Raw genomic sequence first — 21,626 nt, 5'->3', positions numbered from 1 at the left:
AATAAAACTCGCTATAGAAGACAACGGTGCTGCTACCACTACTACTACTCTCCGTTTTGACCTCAAATAGTCCTTGTTTGAAGATACGGTAACCTGGGAACCAGAGAGATACACGGGGTGAAAGCGGGGTTTCAGATTAAAAACAGAGTCAAATGTGCGGGACAACCGTACACCACGCGGGTTCGGTGCTACATTTTGCAAAGAATGGTACCCTTCAAGCATTGTTGTACCATGACGGATGTTTCTATTTTTAAAAGAGTTACAAAGTGGTCAAGCGCGAGACACGAAGGTTCAGAAAAGGGGTTCAAGAGTGGATGAGGAAATGGTGGCAAGCTCATAAAACTAAAGTAAACTTTGATGAAAAACGAAATTAACTTCCATCCATCTCCATTGGAGGATGATTAAATCTGAAGCTAATTGGCAGGCAATTTTATACACCGTCTTTGTAATTAACCAGGATTCATCCTTCACCGATGTGAATTAACGGGGTTCGCAATATTAGTCGACTTGTGGATCCTCGAAAATCGGCTCTTACGCCCAAGTATATACACCGTTGTCTAATGTACAGGCAGATTTCTGGTACAAGCGATAAATTTCCGCTCAACCACTATCCGATGGAGTCATGAAACGTAAACCTCTAACGTCGATCAAGGAGGTAAAAAAGAGTAAAAAACAAAGACTATCCGAAACGATCCCTTTTTCTTCAATAATGGAGGTTGACGAAGATATAACGGCCACAAAAAAGTGCAAAGAAAAGAAAGGGAAAGCAGCGCGTTGATAAACTTGTTGAGCGACGCCCATCTTCGATATTTAATGAAGGGCTGGTCGCCAAGCGCCTACAAACCTAAGCCTATCCAAATCCTACAAGCATGAATATCTTCAATTCTGCCAAGAGTTAACAAAGATAAGGCGTGATTCTCAGCCATTCGCCCCGACTAAATGGCTAGGTGGCCTCTAAGTATATTGAATATTCATTCGAGCGTTGAATGTATTCACCCTTTACTAAACCTAAAAAACTGGGGAGCTCTCAGTCACCCAATGATGGATATCCCGAGAAATAAACTATCATCCCCGGTTCTGGCCTTAAAAGGGAGAGGAAACTAGGCCCGAATATTAAGGCACTTAATACCTAAAAGATTCGGGAAAGGCGGGAAGGGACATTCACTTTTCTTTTCTCTCTCTCGTTTACTTGAAAAAATATGGGGAAACGTCTCCATCAATATGCTTGTCTAGTTTGACTTTAAAATAACTTCTGACTTTTCGAGAAAAACGTGTTTCTTGAGATCTTCTAACGTGTATGAGTTTGGAGGGGGTGAACTGAATTTTTTTTTTCAAGGAAAAATGTCCTAAGTTGCGGAATGGATTTTTGAAACGGTAATATTTTTCCTAACGTCTTAAAAAATTGAGTAGACCAAAAATATTGTAATTTATAGACCGTAATAGTCATCAATATCCCTTGATTAAAGCAATAATTAATTTATTTAAAAGATTCAGGAATGAACAACAGGTTTCAGGGGGTTTTATTTCCTAACATTTAAACTGAGACCCTCAGAAGCAGGCCAGGTGAGAATAACACTTCAACTGTTATTTATTAATTTGTTACTATTTTGGTCAATCTATTAATTGGAGTAGAAAGTAACAAAGAAAAAAGAAGTCAAAAAGTTCAAGTACTGACCCGACTTTTCATTTTGAGATTTTCCTCCTTGAGCGCCTGAAGTTGTCGCTTCCACTCCTCGACGTTGGCGGTGCTCTCTTGAAGAGCGCTGGTCAAACGGACGTTGTTGGTTTTCAGCGTTTGCAGCTCGATCTCCCATTTCTTGGCATTGGCCGAGCTGAAAAAAGCGATACTAATGCCACTTTGGAATCTTAGCCGTACCCTCGGGGGAACCACTACACCCATGCTACGGGAAAAAACATGCTCGCAATCGGATAAAAATTAAAAAAAATTAAAAGTTCAAAAATGTACTTCGCCTGTAAAAAAAGAGAATAATAATAACTTCTTAATACATTTCACGTACAGTCCTAAAAGTTGAACATTATCTTATTTTTATGCGGCATTAGAATCTTACTGAAACTCCGCGACCATATTCGCACTATAAGAATTCGTCATATTTTCTAACCCCTTACTCTAGTTCACGTGATTTTGGCAGAGGTCCGATCAATGTTTCATACAAACTAGGGCATACCCATATATACAAGAAAATCTCCCGCCTAAAATCTGTGTCCCTTGAATAGCAATGGATTAAACAAAGACAAGCCTATCCAATTAGTAAAAGCGCATCACCATGAATACCAAAATCTTCAATCTGTTTTATCATCTTATAGTCTACGATATTCTCTATTATGGTCCCAAGTTAAGTCACGTTCTCGGTTTCGTTATCATTAAATAACAAAGCTTCATTTGAAGTTTATAGGCCCTTGGCTTTATCCTATATTGAGCAAATATTGCGACAGATAACTGTAGAATATTCCTGGGTGAAATTTAATCAATTCCCTCGTGGAATCACTGATTAATGTAGTCAACGCGTTTCTAAATAATTAACTAGAGCGGATGGCTTGGGATCCTAATTAGCGAAGAGAGATGCGCAAAAATTGGATAAATCGCGATAAAAAAGACGATACGTATACCTTCCCCCCCCCCTCACGTCGGAAGGAAAGAAGATAAATAATTTTTTAAATTAATGAAAAAGTGAAGAGCGAGAGAAATTGTGCATTTATCGAGGCTTACCTTTGGGCAAGGGCAAGCTTCAGCCTATCATTCTCGTATCGCAACTGAGCTTCCGCCGTCGACTGCGGTAAACTGGCGCAGCTCTTGTCCTTCGCTTGGTGTTTAGGACTTTCCGATCCCTGAGGAAGAGATGATGCAAAAATGTGTTTTAGTTCATGATTTTAGATTATTAAATCTACAAACTACGGTTGGCCTTTAAGTTAATTTGGTAAGCCTATTACGCGCAAAACGTATTGGCTATCGCGAGAATACATACAGCTATTAAGAATAATTGCGTATAGGTGTATCCTCAATAATGAACTGATAAAAGTTTATATGATTTCATAAAGCTATAGTTCTTATATCTCTCCATAGTTATCGGTTCGTTTTAGGACCCCTTTAAGAGATTTCCTTAAGTTACAATAATTAAGCCCTCTGCCCCAAACAAAAGCCCTGCACTGAAAAGAGGCCTAGACGGAAGGAAGATAACGTAACCTAGAAATTAATATATATAATTTCATTCCGCCTTGTTGCTCATGGTAAGACGTAGGCACCAATTTGTTCCTCCTTTTATAAATTTATCGCTAATAAAATACGCCATAATTCTATCCTTTGTTAGGGCTAAGATGGACTTCTCTTTTCTCCCGCTATCTCGATTTTAATTACAGTTTCGACGGTCCTCCAATGAGGGCAAGAGGAGAGCGCAAAGATGGGGGTATTTGGCGCCAGACCCCGTTCCTTAATTAGTAGCTAAGTCTTCCCAATTAAGCGAAGATTCTCGATTTTGCCGACCGCTTTCTCCTTCACCATTGTATATATCGCGCTCATGCAACCCAATATTTCGCGTTTCTTGCCTTGTTTAACCGCTTATACACCGAACCTAATTAATTCCGCTTCTCTTAATAGGCTTAAGACTTAATTATCGTGATTATAAGCGTTCTTTGATTAAAATAATCCCTATATTTTGCTTTTAAATCTCCCTTTGGTCCAGGATAATCAATACTGCAGCTTCTATTCGAGACTTTTTTTAAAACAAATCTATGTATTTTTTTATATAGGCCTAGAATGAGAGTTTAAAACAGATTTAAAGGGTTTTAAAAATTATACTGTAATTAAGAATATTACAAGTAGCACTCTATATAAGTAAAAGTCACTTTGCTTTCCTTGAAAGATACTCTTTAGTATAGTAAGTACATCCGCGGGATCTTGGAAATTTACGGCCATAAGTGTAAAAAAGGCTGCTTGTAGACTAACCGTTTGAACGGATGTCATATAGAAGCTGTCATCTAAGAAAATGTAGGCCAGAAAAGTGACATAAACTAATATTTTTTTTTATATTCTGCGAGAAATGTTTTTTATCAGAAATCTATTCTTTGTGAAGAGAGAACTGATCGATCTTCACCGAATGCAGGAATACAAGGATAATGATTTCTTTTACTTGGAATCTTTAAGCGGCCATAGACTCCATCTGATTGAATGCAATTTAAAACTTTGTTAAACAGCGCACACAAAATAATTAGATTATGGTGACAATAGCGGCGTCTAACTGCAACCGCAATGGATAACTCGACACACTAAGGTCAGGCAATCGATTTAAATGCAGTAAATTCCATACATATCCAGTCTGACAAAGTTAGTCTCCTTATTTACCATTACGTTTGCCGAAAGCTAAGAGTAGAAAGAGTATCGAAAGGGTCGTGGGTATGAATGATAAAGGAAAAATACAAGTGCCCGACAAACAGTCATATTCGCCTACACGTATTTGTATAGAATACCATCATCCACTGGAAAGTAGGGGCTTATTGATCGGATGAAGCCACGCGGAGAGGAAAAATTACTTTCGGGGATTTACAAAACACCGTTCTAGCTAGCGCCCATGGCTGAAGAAAAGAGAAGCTTTGCCCAATAGCCTCCTTTTATACAATTTCTTCTTCTTCTTTTTCTTCTAACCCTTACGCGATAAGAAAGGAAGGCGCCCAAATACTTTTTGTATTAAAACTCGCGCTACACGCCCTTTCAAAAAAAACACTAAAAAATTTCTTAACGCCATACCGGGTGATCTCGTCGCTATCGGAACACTTTTTGAACTTCACAGTAATACATCGCACCCGTAGCGTTATTGTGACACACTAAGAAATAGAGGAATAACTATTGCGCGGCAATGAAGCTTATTGATACGGTATCCCTTTAATGACGTCAATTTGGACCAAGCGTGGTGAGTTTAATCCTCACAAAGAAGAGTTAAGGATTCTCCGTAAAACCTTAATAATTTCCCAGTTACTCTTTTTACTACGACTGTTTGCGAGTGACTCTTAACTAAATATTCAATTTCCAATAAAAGCTTTGTGAGAGTGTTTGACTTGAGGGGGAAATACTAATTAAATCGGATATAACAAGTATCATTAACGAAGTTTTATAAAAGTTCTTTGAAACATCTTAGAATTCTGATTCTTGGAAATGAAGATTTCAAAATTAAATTGGAGCAATTGGAAATTGAATACTCAAGGAAAAATTTTAGTAAAGGTTAAATTAAATCCTAACAAAAACGCTAACGTACGTAAAAATATGCCAAGCTTCACTTCGGAAGGTTCTGAGATCCCACGTACAGATAAGTTTACATAAAACATATAGTCACTTGGATATCGTAAGGTAAGTACGTAATCGGCGAAGTTTCTAATACAATATTAAGTAAACAGCAACTTTATCTAAAACTATTTTCCAATATTAATATCAATTATACTTTGCCGTATCGAAAACTAGCACCGATTAGTATGCATGACGCTGGGTACAACATAAACGGCAAAGATCAACACCCGGTATAGAATGGAAGACCGAACAAAAGTGCTAAGCCTTTGAGAAGATGGGAAAAGTTTTAACCTTCGACTATATAAATTCCGCATTCAGAATAAAAAGGGGTAGACACTCTATATATCCTAAAGATATTGGTTTCTAAAGTTGCTGTAGCCAAGATAAAAATTCTGCGCGTAGAAGCCGACAAACTACTTTTTCCCAGAACTTCCCAAGAAGCATTCTAAAATTGACACAAGAAGGTTTACGGGTAGGGAAAACTCAACCAGCGACGGATTCAGAGCATGCACTTCCAATCCAGGGCAAAACTAATGCCTTAAATAAATCGCCGCAAAAAAGCCCAGCTAACAGAATTCGATCTTATCCCCCGGAGATGGCTAGCTCCTAAAACTGTATTTTACTCTCTATAAGTATAATCCTACAGGACCTACGTTTTAGGGTAATACCGGATAAGGTTAGGTGCGGTAAAACTTAAAAGGTTTGATTTACAACGCTTATTTATACTGGTATAACGCAAACTAACGATAAATTTAGACTTTAGAGGATTGGGACCGGCTTAAAGACCGAAATTTCCGAAAACAATATTTCTGCCAGGAACTTTAAGGCAGTATCAAGAGTAAATCAAGTCTAGGAGTAAAGAACTCCAATGATGGGTGTTAAGAAATAGTACTCGCATGCGTGACCAAAAATCACTGTTAATGGAGGTGTTATTGATTCCAAATTCGCGAAGATAAAACTACTAGATTTCAGACTCCAAATCACTTCATCTGAAATCTAAAGGCTTTCTTTAACTTCACATTAAGAGACTTAATAAAACTTTATGAGATTTATAAAATTATTTGAAGTATTTTAAGACTTTTATTCACGATTTCCCAAGAGACAATTTATACACCTGGTTTCACGAGCTGATTCTACTTCTTAATTTACTCTTCACTCCCTCCTTTACCAGCTTTCGGTAACTAGTGAGTAAATGGTGTATTTTTAACCTATGGGAGGTACTATTAAAATAAAATGTTCTCAAAAAAATTCAATCAAAGATGAAAAATTTCCCCCATTTTCCCTTAGCTACTAAACCATTTTGCCGATACACTACATTTTTAAAAAATACAAAAATGGAAGCAATTTATTTAAATTTTTGAAAATAAGAATAAAAACACTTTAAGCGGCGCGTTCTTTGTAAACCCATGGATTCTTTAAATTCGAAAGAAGCTTATATTCGAGCAACAGAAGGATGAAGATAAGATAAAAAAGGAAGTAGTCACGTAGAGGCTATTAGCGAGATGACTCTTCCTCTTTTTTATTTCCGCTCCTCAAATTTGGGGAAATTTTTAGAGCTAGCTCCTCTAGTTCTGGTCTTAGCTTTTATAGGCCTGGCAGAAGGACAAGAATAATTTCAATTCTCCCAAGAATATCAAAAGAGAATTAATATAGTTAAATCCAAATCATTACAACTCAAAACTAACTTGGTTTATTTGCTTTTAAATCATTTATATCTATAAAATCCTCAAAAATTCAGCTGCAAATTAGATTACAGAGTTCAAGAAACTGACCGAAAAATAGAGGCACCCTAGACGGTCTGCACTTTTTGTTCAAATCTCTCAATTTCTTGTATATCTTAAGCCCAATTCAAAAATGTTAATACAGAAGTACACGCAATTTTAGTCAGAAAAACTTAAGGACCTATGAACTTTGCACACTTTTTAGGTCAACTCTAAAGCACCCGTAATTTAGACGAGTAAAATTAGAAGTAAGCATTTTTTCCGTGATATTCGTGGAAGAAGTGAACAAGTGAAGCCAAAATAACAAAAAGGGTTGGGCAATGCGAGGAGAATATAATAAATCGAGGGATTTCCAGCGGCTCTTTATTTTCTCTTACACGCATTCTTACGAGCACTTTTTCTGGGACCCCATGCAGCATTTCTCCGCGGAATAACACTTATTCGACCATTACAGCGATCAAAATCTATTTTCTTCCTCGGGGGAATACGTTTTCTGGGCTGCTGGGAGTTAATAAAAAAGGCTTGGGCTCCTCCGCTATCCAGCAAATCAAGGAAGAATAAAAGGCGAACAATGGGCAACGAGCCGAATTGCCAAATTCCGAAGTAATGGGATGTGTTTTAAAGGATTAATAAGCACCTAAAACAAACCACGATAAACCCGACTGAAAAGAATGTTATCTTAAAGCTAAGGTTACGCCGATACCAAAAACAAAAATGTTTTGTAGGCTTGGTTTAGTTCAACCAGAAGGGAATAATAAGAGAAGGATGGCACTTGTGCCGTTTAATGTCGTGATTGGGTGAATAGAGAACAAATAATAGTTGAAGGTGCAGAAATTTGTATTGTCCAACTCACGAGATAATTTTTAAACTGAGCTCTAAAGATTTACATAAACATTAGATGAAAATTTTCTAAGCTGCGGTAAATTTTTCCATATTCAACTTACAGTCTAGGCTAGATTTTAGACTCGCAAAGGAAATATTAAAAAATGTGTTTCCATTCCCATAACCTCATACGCGTCTTTCGGCAAATATATATATAGAAAGCCCACTTTTTCGATATTAATGATATCCTTTTCACAGACTAGGTCTCTCCTAAACCTAGCTTTACATAAACAAGTCGTTCCTCACAGATATCTTACTTAAAACCTTCGCCTATAAGGAATTCCGAGCCAGACCATGAAATTCATAAGTATATCACCATAAGTATGCAACTCTCATAACAATCCCCGTTTATGTCAGCGGTTTGGGCTGGGCATTAATTATCAGTCATTAGAGTCTCATGGGACTTTTAGTTATTTTAATCTTACGCATTGTGCTAAAGTTTAACTCCCACATTATTCTTAATTATCCTCGCTGTTAAATTTTACGTCACTTATCTCTAGTCCATGGTAATCACTTTATGACATACGCATATTCATTATTGCGCAGCCGTTGGAAACTTACCGTCACAAACTTACGTATCTATCTACGCATATCCCACGGATACCCCAAAAACGGACGCTATAGAAATCTGGCGTTGAAAAAAGGCCCAGGAAACTGTCGAAGACAGCGGAAGCGGATACAGATATTTTACAGCAAAATCGTAAATCTTTGTATGCTCATTCATTTTTTCCTTGAATAAGAAAAAAAGAGAGGGGGGGGGAAAGAGTGTCAGGGGAAAAAATCCCAGCCGAACCTGGCTCCCTATTCAACAAATCTTCGAAAATCGGATTTCATTTTTCTTTTGAGACGACGAATATAGCCCGAATCGACGTAACTCACGAATAAATAATACATTAGGACTCTCAATCATTCAAAGGAAAATTTTTCCCTATACAACCGCGTATACCAAAACTTTATAGATAAAAAGTAAAAGTGTACTTCGTTCTCAGTTCCCGAGCCTTTGGCTGCGGACGATGTATAAAATGAGAAGCAAACAACCCTCCTCTCAACCTGAATGGACTGAAATTAGTCTCTCCAAACAATGAAAAATTGTAAAATTCGGTTTAAAGCAACTTTGATCACGTTAGATTACATTAAAATTTAAATTAAAAGCCTGATTACACACTGCTATAATTTTTATAATGATTTAAATAACACGAATTAAAGCGGTTTCTTCTTTCGAAAATTCTGGAGTGCCAACTTCCAGGGGTAAAACTAGTAATGTATTTCCTACCGGCCCCTGTAAAGCTCAAACCCGCAATACATCAATGTACGATATTTAGATAAAAAACTTAAATTCGTTAATTCTGGACTGTTTTGATCTTTTTTGGGGCTATTTTGCTTACGAACTACTTTTGTTTTTTAAAAAAAATGTAAATAACACGAATTAGAGTTGTTTCGTTATTTTGAAAAATCTTAATTGCCAACTTCCAGGGGTAAAACTCGTTATGTATTTCCTACCGGCCCCTGTAAAGCTCAAACCCGCCATACACATGTGTACGATATTTAGGAAAAGAAAAAAACTTATATTCGTTAATAGTGGACTGTTTGGGTCGTTTTTGGGCCTATTTTGAGCCCCAAATGGTGTTCTATATAAATATAGCTTGAAATTGAAGAGCCAAATCTAGTGCCGATAGACAATTAGTTTGTATAAACTTGGATAGGCCTAGTAAATAGTGAAATGTAAACCTATTTCTGAGCATCAATTCGTTATTGAAAGAAACGCATATTTCAAAAGACGCGATATACTTGACCAGAGTTTGATATGAGATCCTTTAAAAAATATAAAGCAGAATAGGCTACTTTATAAAAGAGGTCTCAAATCCTAGACACTCAAGCTTAAACTTAACTTATCGGTTAAAGATTTACAATTTTTCCGTTAAAACCAAAAAAAAGCATCCTTGCTTACAATTCTTTGATCTCTCTTTCTCAAGAAACATTTCTTTACAACATAAGATTAAATACGAAATAGTGGAAGGATTATAAAGCATAAAAGGAGCTTTGAATTAAGAAAGGATACGTATTTTAACTTCGAGTGAATCGACTTTCAACGCTGTACTTACTAAAACGCGGTTTGGAGGCATGGGAATACAAAAGTGGAGTGTCGAGAGGGTTTTTACGATAAGGAAGAATTCGCCGAGAGTACTTGGGAGAACATCAAGCCCAGATGAATTCTTAAAATTCCTCTTCCTTCGTTCAACCAGAGCCCTAACCCCATCACCATCTTCTAACTCAACGAAATATACAGAAAGAAAAAAAAATTGCGATACAAAAGTTAGTCCACTCGGTCTGGTGGAATACTATAGAAAGCGGGAACCGTATCTTAGTTATCTTTACTCCAGCACATCTGAAAAATTCGGCACCTGCGAGTGGACAAACTTTGCACTCTGTCCAGCTAAAACCCTTGAAATGAACACGGAGGCTGGAGATGGGACTAACGATGCTCAGCCTTACAGTTTTTATAAGAATGGAATAATACCTTATACCAGAAGGGGATAATAGAAGAAGGATGACACTCTTCCCAGGCTGACCCTTTTTGTTTGATCTCCTGCTCATCAAGCTTCATATGCGCATCGCACCGTGGGGTAAATTCCATATCTGTTTGGTACTAAATCCTCAGCAATCAACCCACAAACCTAATCTTGTCGCGTATGTGATTCGGTTTAGTAACCTTGCTCCAAATGTAAAATGATGTTGGGAAGAATCATGTAACAATTACCCACCCGCTTTGTGCTGGAACACTTTTGTCAAAAAGAAGTATTATATACTTCTCCGTATACGGAGACCTCATATTTCTAAGGTTGGCTTTTAGTATTTCACTGTATTCGTTCCATCTTAGTGAACAGTTTCCAGCTCCCTCTCTACCCTATACCCAGTTACTTCTTTACGTTTTTTTTCTTGAGCAAAAGTTTCCTCTGGAGGAAATAGGTCAAAGCAGTTTAAAAGGCCAGCCAAAACGAGCTCGACGAAGTAAAAAAGAAATTATTCGCTTAAACGGGAATGCTCCCTACGCGGGTTAAGAGGGACTAAATAATTGGTTAGGAACGTACTGTTTAGCGGCTTTCCCCCTTACATTAAGCCTTTCCTAGCATAGAATCGATACTCTACCTCGCGTACTTAGTTTCTCAAAACACCAAAAGAATTTGCCTTTTTACCTAAATACCTCTAGACATTCATTAACCGGTGTTAAACAGCATTAATTGTGTTTTGGGGCCCATTGTCTTTGACCTTGTTACTCCCTTCAAATACTCATTTTTAAATTGGACAAAGAGGCATATACTTAATTACTTTGGGCGTGGTGTCTTTGTCGCGTATATGGGAAGCGTTACCATGTCCTTACATTTAATCTATTTGGCTTAGTGAAAATATCAGGGTATTTTTGATAAGTCTGCCATAAATTAAGAGGATGTTCTTTGGGAGATTTTGAGTCGAAAATGTTCTATCACATTTTGCCTCCCGGGCCACTGCTTTTTCAGCTGTACCATAAGTGCAATAACTAATTATTATACGCAATTCTTTCGGACTAATTAATATTATAAACATTATTCGACACCGATAAACGGAGAGAGGCTGGGTATTATTATCGCCCCTATATCAGCACTGACCGGTTATCGTGCAATTTGTATATTCCGAGTTTCCCCTAGCCATCACTATTCTATGGCAGCTGATGACGTTGAAATCAGTTCTAGTTTATTAATTAATCCGAATACTCGCATTTATATTATTGTACTTATGGCTAGACGACGTAAAATAAGCGCTAAGATACGAGCCTAACGATAATTTGGCTTAAAATCTAATTAAACAAATAATAAACGAAAAGTAAAAGAGAACGAAGAGTAGTAATTTTAAATCGCCTACTCGTCTCCTCACTTTCTGAAGTCCGGATAGGCTTTGACTTCGTTGGTGAGCGACCAAGGGAGACTTGAGACTGTTGACCAGCTCATTGTGCGGGCCGGGCAAAGTGGCCGACAACGAGAGCTGCTCCAACTGTTGCTGCGTCACGTGGTGCGATTGGGGAGCGTGATTGAGTTGGCCCGGATCCCCTGACACCGTCGGAGTGTCACCACCTCCTCCACCCCCGGGACCGCCGGGGATGGGCGCAGCCGGCGAAGGGTGTCCGTGTTGGGACTGCTGCGATTGACTCCGGCCGCTGCTGGGCGAAGCGCTGCCCGACGTCACCGGAGTCGAGGCGCTCCCATTGCTCTGAGCCTTCTGTTGCGCCGCTTGACGAGTCGCTTCTTTGACCTCCTGGAACTTCTCGATAAACTATTGAAAGAGAGAAAAGAGAAGGAGGAATCTCGCGTTAGAAACTTTAATCTCGAAACCCCGAAAGATTCGAAGGAAATTAATTTCCTGGACCGTCACTTTAAACTAATTTCCGATTAGGAAAAGCCACATTCCCCCCCACTCCCGTAAAAGTCCTTTGTTAATTGGAATCCATCGATAAAGGGAGGTTAAGAAAATTATCATTAACGGCGTAACCCTAAATCAAGTTCTATTGGTTACATTCTACAGAAAAAGAGTACCACAAAATGTCAAGATAGTAGAGATCTAACTCCAACTAGAGACGAACTACATGGTTCTGAGTGGAAGAGACAGCGTTTTTGATGGAAATATTACCGAATAGGTCATATTGCTCGATATTGCTTCTGTAGAGTGTTCAAAATATTTGGTACGTATGTAAATATGGAACAAAAACTTTCAACGAATTATCTCATTTGGTATATCTTTCGCTAACTGGCGATAAAGGGTAATATGTTTGGAATTTGTATAGGTAACTATATGCAATATCCCAAGATGTTTTCTATTTTCCAGAAGATACAACATTCTAGCTCCAACAGATAACGAGATAAATGACGGGGGAGGGTTCAGTCGGTCATTAACAACGAAAGAACGTGACCGAAGGAGGGCTAACAAGGAGGCTGAAACGAGGATTTTGGGCGCTAATAAAATACCCATTAACCCGTTACTTTATACCCATAATCCAATGAGAATGAATTGAATATCGAGGGTGGAGTGGCAAATCCGATCAAGGACATTGGGATCGTTTTCCAATTGGGAATCGTTTATTAATCATTGAATTCGGAGAATTTGAACGAATATGACGGCGTTAATACGTCTCAATTGAACTTGGCTTCTCGCAAAACTAATAACCAGATTAAATCCTAAGCGAAACGGCATTCAAAGCTTTTGAAGGAGGGAGACCTCTTCGCGTCTTAAACAGATTTAAATTAAACGCGAAACACAATTAGTCAGCCAACGTTGATCGTTCTCTAAACCATAGGGACAAAGGAAAAGACGTTTTAGCGCCTATTTCCCCAGTGAAACACAGAGCAATTCGCAATTTCAATTTACGACAGCGTTAAAAGGTATAACTTTATATCAGACTCAATTTCTAAAGTGGTCTTTAATGATTATGGCGTTTCTGAGATTTTCGAGCGTTTATATAAATTAAAACTGAAATTTTGTGAGGAATGAAGTTAGGCTTAACAACCCATTAGACATCTGTATAGACAAACGGTCAAAATCAAATACTTTCAGATTTAATTTTTGGAGTTAATTTTTAATATTGTAAATAAAAAGATTTTTAATTTGAGAGTGACTTATCTAACAGGTTTTATGGTGAAATTTCAAAGAAAAGTTTTAGTTAAATATTCCATTTAAAATGATAAAAACAAAAATGGAAAAGATTTTGGCATCAATAAGCGCGTGTCTTGCAAGCACCATTTTCTGTCGAAATTTTAAAACGAAGGTAATACTTTTCTCGCCTATGGGAAGGTTTATTTGAAGATATTTACATATTTTCTGTTAAGAAAGCTTAAATAGTGGTTCCTTAAAATTCCGCTAAATCGGCAAAAGTGCGGGTTCCCGCGGAGTTTGTCTATTTAAATGGAAATTTGGATTGAAAGCGGAAAATGATTTAAATATTCTCTCTTCACGTATAAGTCATCCTCTGCCCCAATTTTCACTTCAAAGTTATACATACTATATACTGTAAACTTTATATTTAAGCGTTATGACAACGAATGTAATAGCTGGTTTCATAGAGTTAGCGTGGCTTGTTGCTTGAAATAGTCTCAGCATAGAACCAGCGCACCTAAAAAAGGCAGTATAGAACAAAGAACCCGAAAAATAAATGGACCGGGTTTTACCTAGTAGGGTAGGCGCTCATAAGAAGGGGAATATAAAGCCGGGATTAAATATAGAAGATACTCCCCGGCTTCAAACACTATAATAAATCAAAAACAATTAGGACGGCATATCCTAAAGGCTTTTCCATGTTATAAAAGAGAACAAATAAGCACAATATTTTGCTTTTACAGGGAAAAATTTCGATCTATATTTAATATCGTCAGAAAAATCGCCTTTCTTATCTTCAGGGATTATTTTCGGATGAAAGAGCCGGACAAATTGAAACTATTTTTAGGCACAAAAGAAGCCAAAGGATGCTATTTAATAAATAGCGTATCACATTTTTAATAAAGTGAATTATGTAAGGTCAGTAGACAATTTAGACTTATTTATAACGCTTCACAATGCCAAGAGAGCAGTTTAAATCAATATATCTAGGCCTAATTGGACTATGATATATTATGGTATGTTGTTGAGTCCATTTCTTTGAAGGGTATCCAATAAATAAATAAATAGAAACTTGGATCCCAAATTTTGCATTCATAAAATTATAATTTTTTCAGATAAGTTCAAATTAAAAGCCGCATTCTTATTCAATTCTGTGACGCGTACGAAATTATTATAAATTTATTAGACAATGCATTCAATATGCAAAATTGATTAAAATTATAGTAGTCAAAGTATTTTCCTTCATGTATCGGTCTGTCGGCAATATCAAAATTAATAAAAAATATGTTTACTTTGATACAGTCTTATATCATAGATTTAGAGAGCAACGACCACCAAGAGAACTACTTGAAACAAAACAAGAGGTTACAAGTAAACCCTTACAATTTTGTCGCGCTTTCTAATGTATTTTAGCAATGTATAATGAACTCCATATTGATTTAATAGCAAAGGATAATTATTACAAAAACTATATTTAGGCACTGTATAATTAATGCCTTACTTATATACAGTAACATTGCTAATTAATATTGAAATCGTATAAAGAATATCTCCTCAACAAAAGCCGAGATACAACAAACCCCAAAAAATCCTTATTTCTCAGCCTGTTACGGCTACAATGACAGGGAGCCGAACATAAAGAGGTCACACAAAAGACACGTGTCCTTGGAATGACCCATATTAGTTTAAAACACGTTTCCGCACAATTTAAATGAGATCATAGTGTTTAGCAGACGGCATAATGAATTTTAAACTTTTTAGGACGGTCTGAGACAAGGACTAGGCAATATCCACGTCGGCGTTACAGCGTCACTTTCGGCGAAAATGAGCCAAATAACGATGAAACCGAATTAAAAAATTAAACACCGTTAGCGGAATGCAGTGAGCAACAAAAAATGTCGAGTCCGCACGTTTAATTACCGAAATTCAAAGAATAACAGCGAAAACATGATAGTGGAGGTATTTTTAGTAAGGTCTCAAACACAGTTATAGAAAAGCCCCGTCATGAGTCCCGAGGAACAAACAATACGAGCTTTTCCAAGACCTATGGCAAAACGCTGCCAGTAGATAAAACCAAAAGACGGCGATAACACGAAAAATAGTTTAAATCACTGAAAATTAAGTTTGATTACCGTTAACGGAAGGCTTTAGAAGTCGTTATGTGCAAAAATCAAACGAAGCCAACTCGATCACGCGCTCAGCAAAATAAATCCTTATTTCTCAGCCTGTTACGGCTACAATGCGGCTCTGGAGCAATGAGTTAGATCTCTATGAGATAGATAGAGTTACAATTCAAATACTCGCGTATGCGTATTTTATTTAACACGTTTAAAAACTATCTTGACAGCTTGTTACACAGATTATAGCAGCAGACGTTAATAAAAAAGTTCTTAGGGTGGCGCCACCCGTATTTGATAAAGATTCATGCTCGATAAAAGGTGTATTGCGAAACGTCGATCTCGAGATCTCACGTTGTGACTCTAGGTTTCATATATATATTCTATCTCATTGCTCTGGAGTAGTTTAAAGAGAGCGAAGGCGAGACGACGACGAAGGCGGAGCTGACGACGAAGGCGGAGCTAATCTTCCGTTTTTATGTCTTTTATGTCTCCGTAATATTTTTTCGACATCATAGATGGCGACAAAATAAAAATGGCTTCTCGTCTTCTGGCCAATTCCCAAACGACAATAAATAGAGTCGCTATGATTTTGGGAAGTTCATTTTTTTCGTAATACCGCGGCATTCCCTCAAATCTCCTTGGAGAATAGTTGGACTCTAGGGACTGAAGAGTGCATGGTAGAGTAAAGTGAAGAGCGAGTAGGAAATAATCCAGGCATCTTATTCTACGCGCGTTGCACGGTATCACGTACACCAATGTACAGGGAAATGTCAGAGGAGAAGAGAACGATTTTAGAAAGAGTCTACTAAATTCTGTCCAACAAAATAGAGGCAATACTGGGACAGTTGTTTCGACGTTCCTTCATTTTCGGTGGAAAGTTTTTTAAAACGAAGGTAAAACTTTGCTAGCCTATGGGAAAAATAAAGATTTCTCATAAGATAATATTTAATCTGTTAAACTAAATCCGTTGTAGATAAAAGTTGATGCAAACTTAAGAGTGGTCACAAATAAAATCTATAGGTTTAATTACGTTCGATCACTAGCTTTCAACAAGCTTTACCCCAATCCGTTTTCACTTCAAAATATCACAATCAAACCTTTACCAAAATCTCCTTTCGTTGGTTCTATTTAGTCAGATGGCGAGAAGAAAATTCTTTATTCCAAAAGCATCACTCGGTGGCAAAAGGGGTAGAAGGACGTAATATCGATCTGGCTGGCTCTCTCGTCCGAATCGAATAAAATGAAGCCGAGAAATATTTCTCTTCTTCATTCGAAATGGTTGTCCGTGCATGAACAAAGCCGAATGAAGGTATTTAGGACTCAACGGGTAAATTTACTCTCACGAGCTGTGGTATCTCCCGCCTATCGCTTCATTCGCGGTCCACAATGGACGTATCTCATACTATTCCCATTTCGGAGAGCGCTTCTTCATATTTGCGCTTGTTTTAGATTTTTCTTATGATATATACAAGCGAACGCGTACGTTTTCCTCCTTTAACTTACGATATTCTGAGAATATATACGGAGCGTCAGTATACCTAACCATAAGTTTATAGGGCATGTTCCATAAGTATGACGCTTCGTAATGCTAGAGCTAGTTCGCGAACGACAAGCGAGAATTGATTGGCTACACTAGGTGGTTAATTTTGCAGGACTTCCATCTTCCTATTTAGTCTGCATTAATCCTTTGACAGCGCCTCACCAGGCGTCGCATTACGAGAATCTATGACCTACGTCACTTCATGACAAGCTCTCACTAACCGGTGACTAACTTATAGAACATATCTTATAAACTTATGACGTACCATAACTAAAGCCCAGCCGTTTCATGAGAGATGGCGTAGAAGGGGAGACAGGGACTCTAAAAGCGAAAGAACTACAAAACTTCTTGGGGAAAAAATAATAATAAGAATAAAAAAAGAACTGTCGGAAAAAAATTGAAAAATCATATTCTATATACCAAGAAAGGTACCTATATAAAGTATGAATCTTTTAGAAATTGAAAAGGGATAACACATTTCTAAAAATAAATTGTAACTTTTAATAATTCTCCTTAGTAACGCGAAAGGCCATTTTTTATCATGTATGAAGATTAATAACGTACTTATGTGATATTTTAAGTAATTTATCATGTTTCTATAAATTATTAAACCAAATGACTCATGGCTATACATAAATAGACTGACCAGTCACAGTATTTATTAAAGGGAGGGTGAAACGGAAAATAAAGAGATGTTTTATCGATTATTCTACTAATTTTAAGTGAAACATCCAGAAAATACTTAGGAATGATATTTTCCTTTTCCGGCTTCCTTTAAAACACAAATAAACATCTTAAGATAGTAAAGTACCCATTTCACAACTTCACTAAATAAACTTACTACATAGACTACTAGTGCCTCAAGGGGCATATTTTAAGACATCCACTGAACTAACTTTCTAGATTACTAAAATAAGAGGGTGCTGGAGTACCAGCAGTAACTTAAACGAACTAGATAGGCCCCTGACGTTCATTAAAGAAGATTGCAAAACGGTAAAATTATTCCCAGCTATTAAACCTGTCCCAAAAATCCCTGGCTCTTTTTTTTCAAATGCTTGTGCCAAAACGATTAAAGAGCCTACCTTATCATTTAAAGTGGGTGGTATGGGAGTCTTTGAACGATGTCGATTCGATAAATTAAGGGAAAAGTTTTCCCATACCCTCTCCTCTCTAGCTCTCAACTCGCATCCGAAAAACTTATCGTTTAAACCTCGTTTCCCAAAAAGGTATTTGCATAGTTGGCAAGAGGAAGGGGGAATAGAAGCCAAGGGTCGTTTAAATATAGGGGCTGATAGTAAGGGCCCACCAGTCATTGATGGTGGGGAAACCACCGCATTTATCAAGTTCCTTTCGATGCACCGTGATCATGGGGGATGGGCCGAGCGGCAAAGGCTCAAGGGAAAAATAATCAGGCCTCCTTGGGTCATATAGTTCCCTACTTCTTCACTTAGTGGTGATATACGACTAACTTCAAAGAGAACTTGCAACTGAATGTCAGTCGTATTTTCCTTATTTCCAATACCATGGACAAGCTTAACCACCACCCATCAGTAACGAGAAATCGCGACAGGTACGGTTGTAACGGAGAAAAATCAAGGATGTGCTTGGCAACATAGAGAATACAGGGTGTTTGTGAAAGGTCCATCAATAATGAAAGGGCGTATTTATTGGGCCATTTTGAGTCGAAAATGTTCTATGACATTTTTCCGTTCGGGCCACTGTTTTCAAGTTATGATTGGAGTAATTTACGGATGACCCCTTAAATTTAATTAAGAAATTGAAAGACAGCGCTAATTTAATGAAGGGGTCATCCCTAAAATATTCAAATCATAACTCGAAAACCGTGGCTCGGACGGCAAAATGTCATAGAACATTTTCGACTCAAAATGGCCCAATAAATACGCCCTTTCATTATTGATGGACTTTTCACAAACACCCTGTATACTGTAGAGGAGTAGACACTGCCTTTAAGTAAAAAGCAAACTGAGATCATTGATTTCATCTCCACTTTAAGATAATATAAAGTCGTCGCTTCCCACTGGAACTTAGGGTATTTTGGCTCTCAGATGTTTTGCAAAAGTAAAAGTAAAAAAAGAGTTAAAATTGCCTGGCCTAACTTCTCGCGAAAGGCACCATAGTCATCTGGAAACGACCTTCCTGGGAAAAGGTACAGACACCGATCCTCTTCCCTATGGCCATTTGCCTGCCTCCGATTAAACCGAGGCAAAAGGACCACGGCGCTTTGCGACCGGTGGCGTAAGAAGGGAGTTAGACGATCAAAGATTTCCAAAGGGTAACATTTTAGAGTAGGCACTCAATTCCAAGTGCCGAGCCAAGAATTTAATTTTCCTTTTCGGTTCTTTAAAGGAAGGAAGGAACAGTAAAAAGCAACCAAATTAACTCGAGAAAAGAGTTTTGGCGAACTTTTCAAAAACGTGTTCAGTTAATTTTAGACGAAGTTTTTCTAACAGATGCGTATGCTAAATCTCTAACAGTAAATTTCATCCAAAGGTATGAAAATTGTCAGGAGATCCTAATTTTTTTCTTACTCCTAGCCCTCACTCGAACTTAAGAACGTTATACCATAAGTTTATAAGATATGTTCCATAAGTATGACACTACCTATACGAGGTAATGGTAGAGACTTACAGCTCGAGCTAGTTCAAGAACGACAAGCGAGAATTGACTACACTCGGTTAAATTTGCAGTCCATCTTCATATTCAGTCTGTCCTAAGCCTTTGACAGCCCCTCACCAGGCGCTTTACGAGACAAGCTCTCAGTAACCAGTGACAAACTTATGGAACATATCTTATGAATTTATGAATATACAAAAAATAATTTATTCATAGCTACAGTTACGCTGAGCTCCTTGATAATGAAATATTTCATTCATGAATATAACTAATATTCAAGAACTTCCGGGAAGTAGAAACGGTTGAATTAAACAGTTCCCTAATACAAAGAAGGATATTTATAGCGGAAGAGATTCGTAAAAGAGTGGTAGGTACGTATCGTATAATTTACGACGTAAGCTCAACGCCATTGTCACTTTTTCAAAAGAAATAACCAAAGAAAGGAAATTTTAATTGAGCAAGGAATAAGGGCCACCTGAGTCACTTATCCAAGACACGCTGCCACTCGTAGTTTCGGATTAAATTTTTAATTAGCCAATTTTAAAACAGGAGCATTAAAAAGAAGACGCGGAAATTTTAATAGGTTGGTGGTCTATCCAACGTGAATTCTGGGAAATTTCCCAGAGATGAAATAAAATAAAACACGTCGTAAAATTCCACCGGAAGGGTTAAAGGAAAATTAAGAAATTTATATAAAGAGGATCTTAAAGAAAGTATGAAATGGTCACTGTTGGTCATTTTCCAAAGTTTCAAAAACTGACTCATTTATAATTTATAAATGGCCACAGGGAACTCCAACAAATTAGTGACGGCAATACCACGTGATCCTTTCACCAAAGCGTACATATATTGGCATCAAAATCTAATCTTGCTTGGTTAATTTGAATTAAATATACCTCATTTATTGACGTACGAAGCGGCGTAGTTTGAAACACACCCTAACGAGAATTTGAGAAAGATAAAACTTGTGGTGGAAAATTAAACAAACTTTACTAGATCTCTTGGCGAATAATTTTTGTTACAGCAGCAAAAAAGAACATTTTCTAACATGAATTACTTAGTTTTGGAAAGACCCTGACACGAAATCTACAATAGCTCCATACGCGTATGTATGTCTTAGAAATTTCGATAAAACCTCTACAGCACTTGATCGTTGAAAAAAGATTTTCCAGGGTATAAGAGCACGCGCGTCACACAATCCTCCTTTACATCTTACAGGAGCTAATTAATCCGCAAGCGGGAACCACTACACTAATCGAAAATCGTTGAGAGAATCACAATACCACCAGGAAAGAGCTAGGGGATTTCGACGGGCAAAGCCTATTACAACTTATCTATTCCCCTCCCCCACCCTCACATCGACCCGAACTTCCTGATAACTTATTTAGTCTATCTGAAGTTGGTTAAGCCAATCAGAAGTTCGTTACAAGAAGTCTAACACAGTCTGGGTCTTTTCAGTTGTTATTTGATTGACCATTGGTTTTATGGTCTTGCACGTGGTATTTTCCCGCCAATTCAAAACGCACGTGCGAAAAAAAGGGTGGGTCACGAAGAACACGTGTATAGAGACCATGAAAATTGCACGCGCCTGCAGTGTGTCACCGTATATAAGTTAAACACTAATCTCATAAAACACTTTAGACTCAAAATCGTTCCAAGAACACCCCCCTTAATTTCATTAAGAGAATAAAATTTTTGGGATTAAGTAATATGGGGTATACAATGTTTGACAACTAATTAAAGAAAAAATACATCCCAACCCCTTTACTCTCTGGGGCAGAAAATGATCTATATTAAGAATGATTGATTGGAGAATC

The 21,626-nt window shown here is 37.5% G+C and overlaps 1 protein-coding gene and 1 long non-coding RNA gene across 5 annotated transcripts in view; both read right to left on the bottom strand.

Annotated features, from left to right (window-relative positions):
- The window catches only part of LOC149609917 (homer protein homolog 2-like), a 179,632-nt gene that overhangs the window by 6,759 nt on the left and 151,247 nt on the right, over positions 1–21,626 (bottom strand). Inside the window, exons 4-6 of one of the 4 annotated variants that reach the window (XM_089860117.1) lie at positions 11,794–12,201; positions 2,729–2,847; positions 1,676–1,847 (exon numbers count right to left, since the gene is read on the bottom strand). In XM_089860117.1, the coding sequence (XP_089716243.1) occupies positions 1,676–1,847; positions 2,729–2,847; positions 11,794–12,201 (699 nt within the window). The remainder of the gene's footprint in view (positions 1–1,675; positions 1,848–2,728; positions 2,848–11,793; positions 12,202–21,626) is intronic. The other 3 variants (XM_089860119.1, XM_089860118.1, XM_089860120.1) reach the window with 3 other exon arrangements.
- On the bottom strand, positions 2,959–11,784 carry LOC149609920 (uncharacterized). Its single transcript, XR_016376945.1, has 2 exons — positions 10,415–11,784; positions 2,959–10,162 (listed from the first exon to the last, which is right to left on the bottom strand). It is a non-coding gene; the product is annotated as an uncharacterized LOC149609920 (long non-coding RNA).

The sequence above is a fragment of the Phalangium opilio genome, unplaced genomic scaffold (genome assembly GCF_054372755.1).
Source record: "Phalangium opilio isolate 3A_F unplaced genomic scaffold, DU_Popi_V2 ptg000344l_1, whole genome shotgun sequence".
Taxonomy (NCBI): Eukaryota; Metazoa; Arthropoda; class Arachnida; order Opiliones; family Phalangiidae; genus Phalangium; species Phalangium opilio.
Note: the sequence above shows the minus strand (reverse complement) of the source record. Positions and strands in the feature narration are given on the sequence as shown.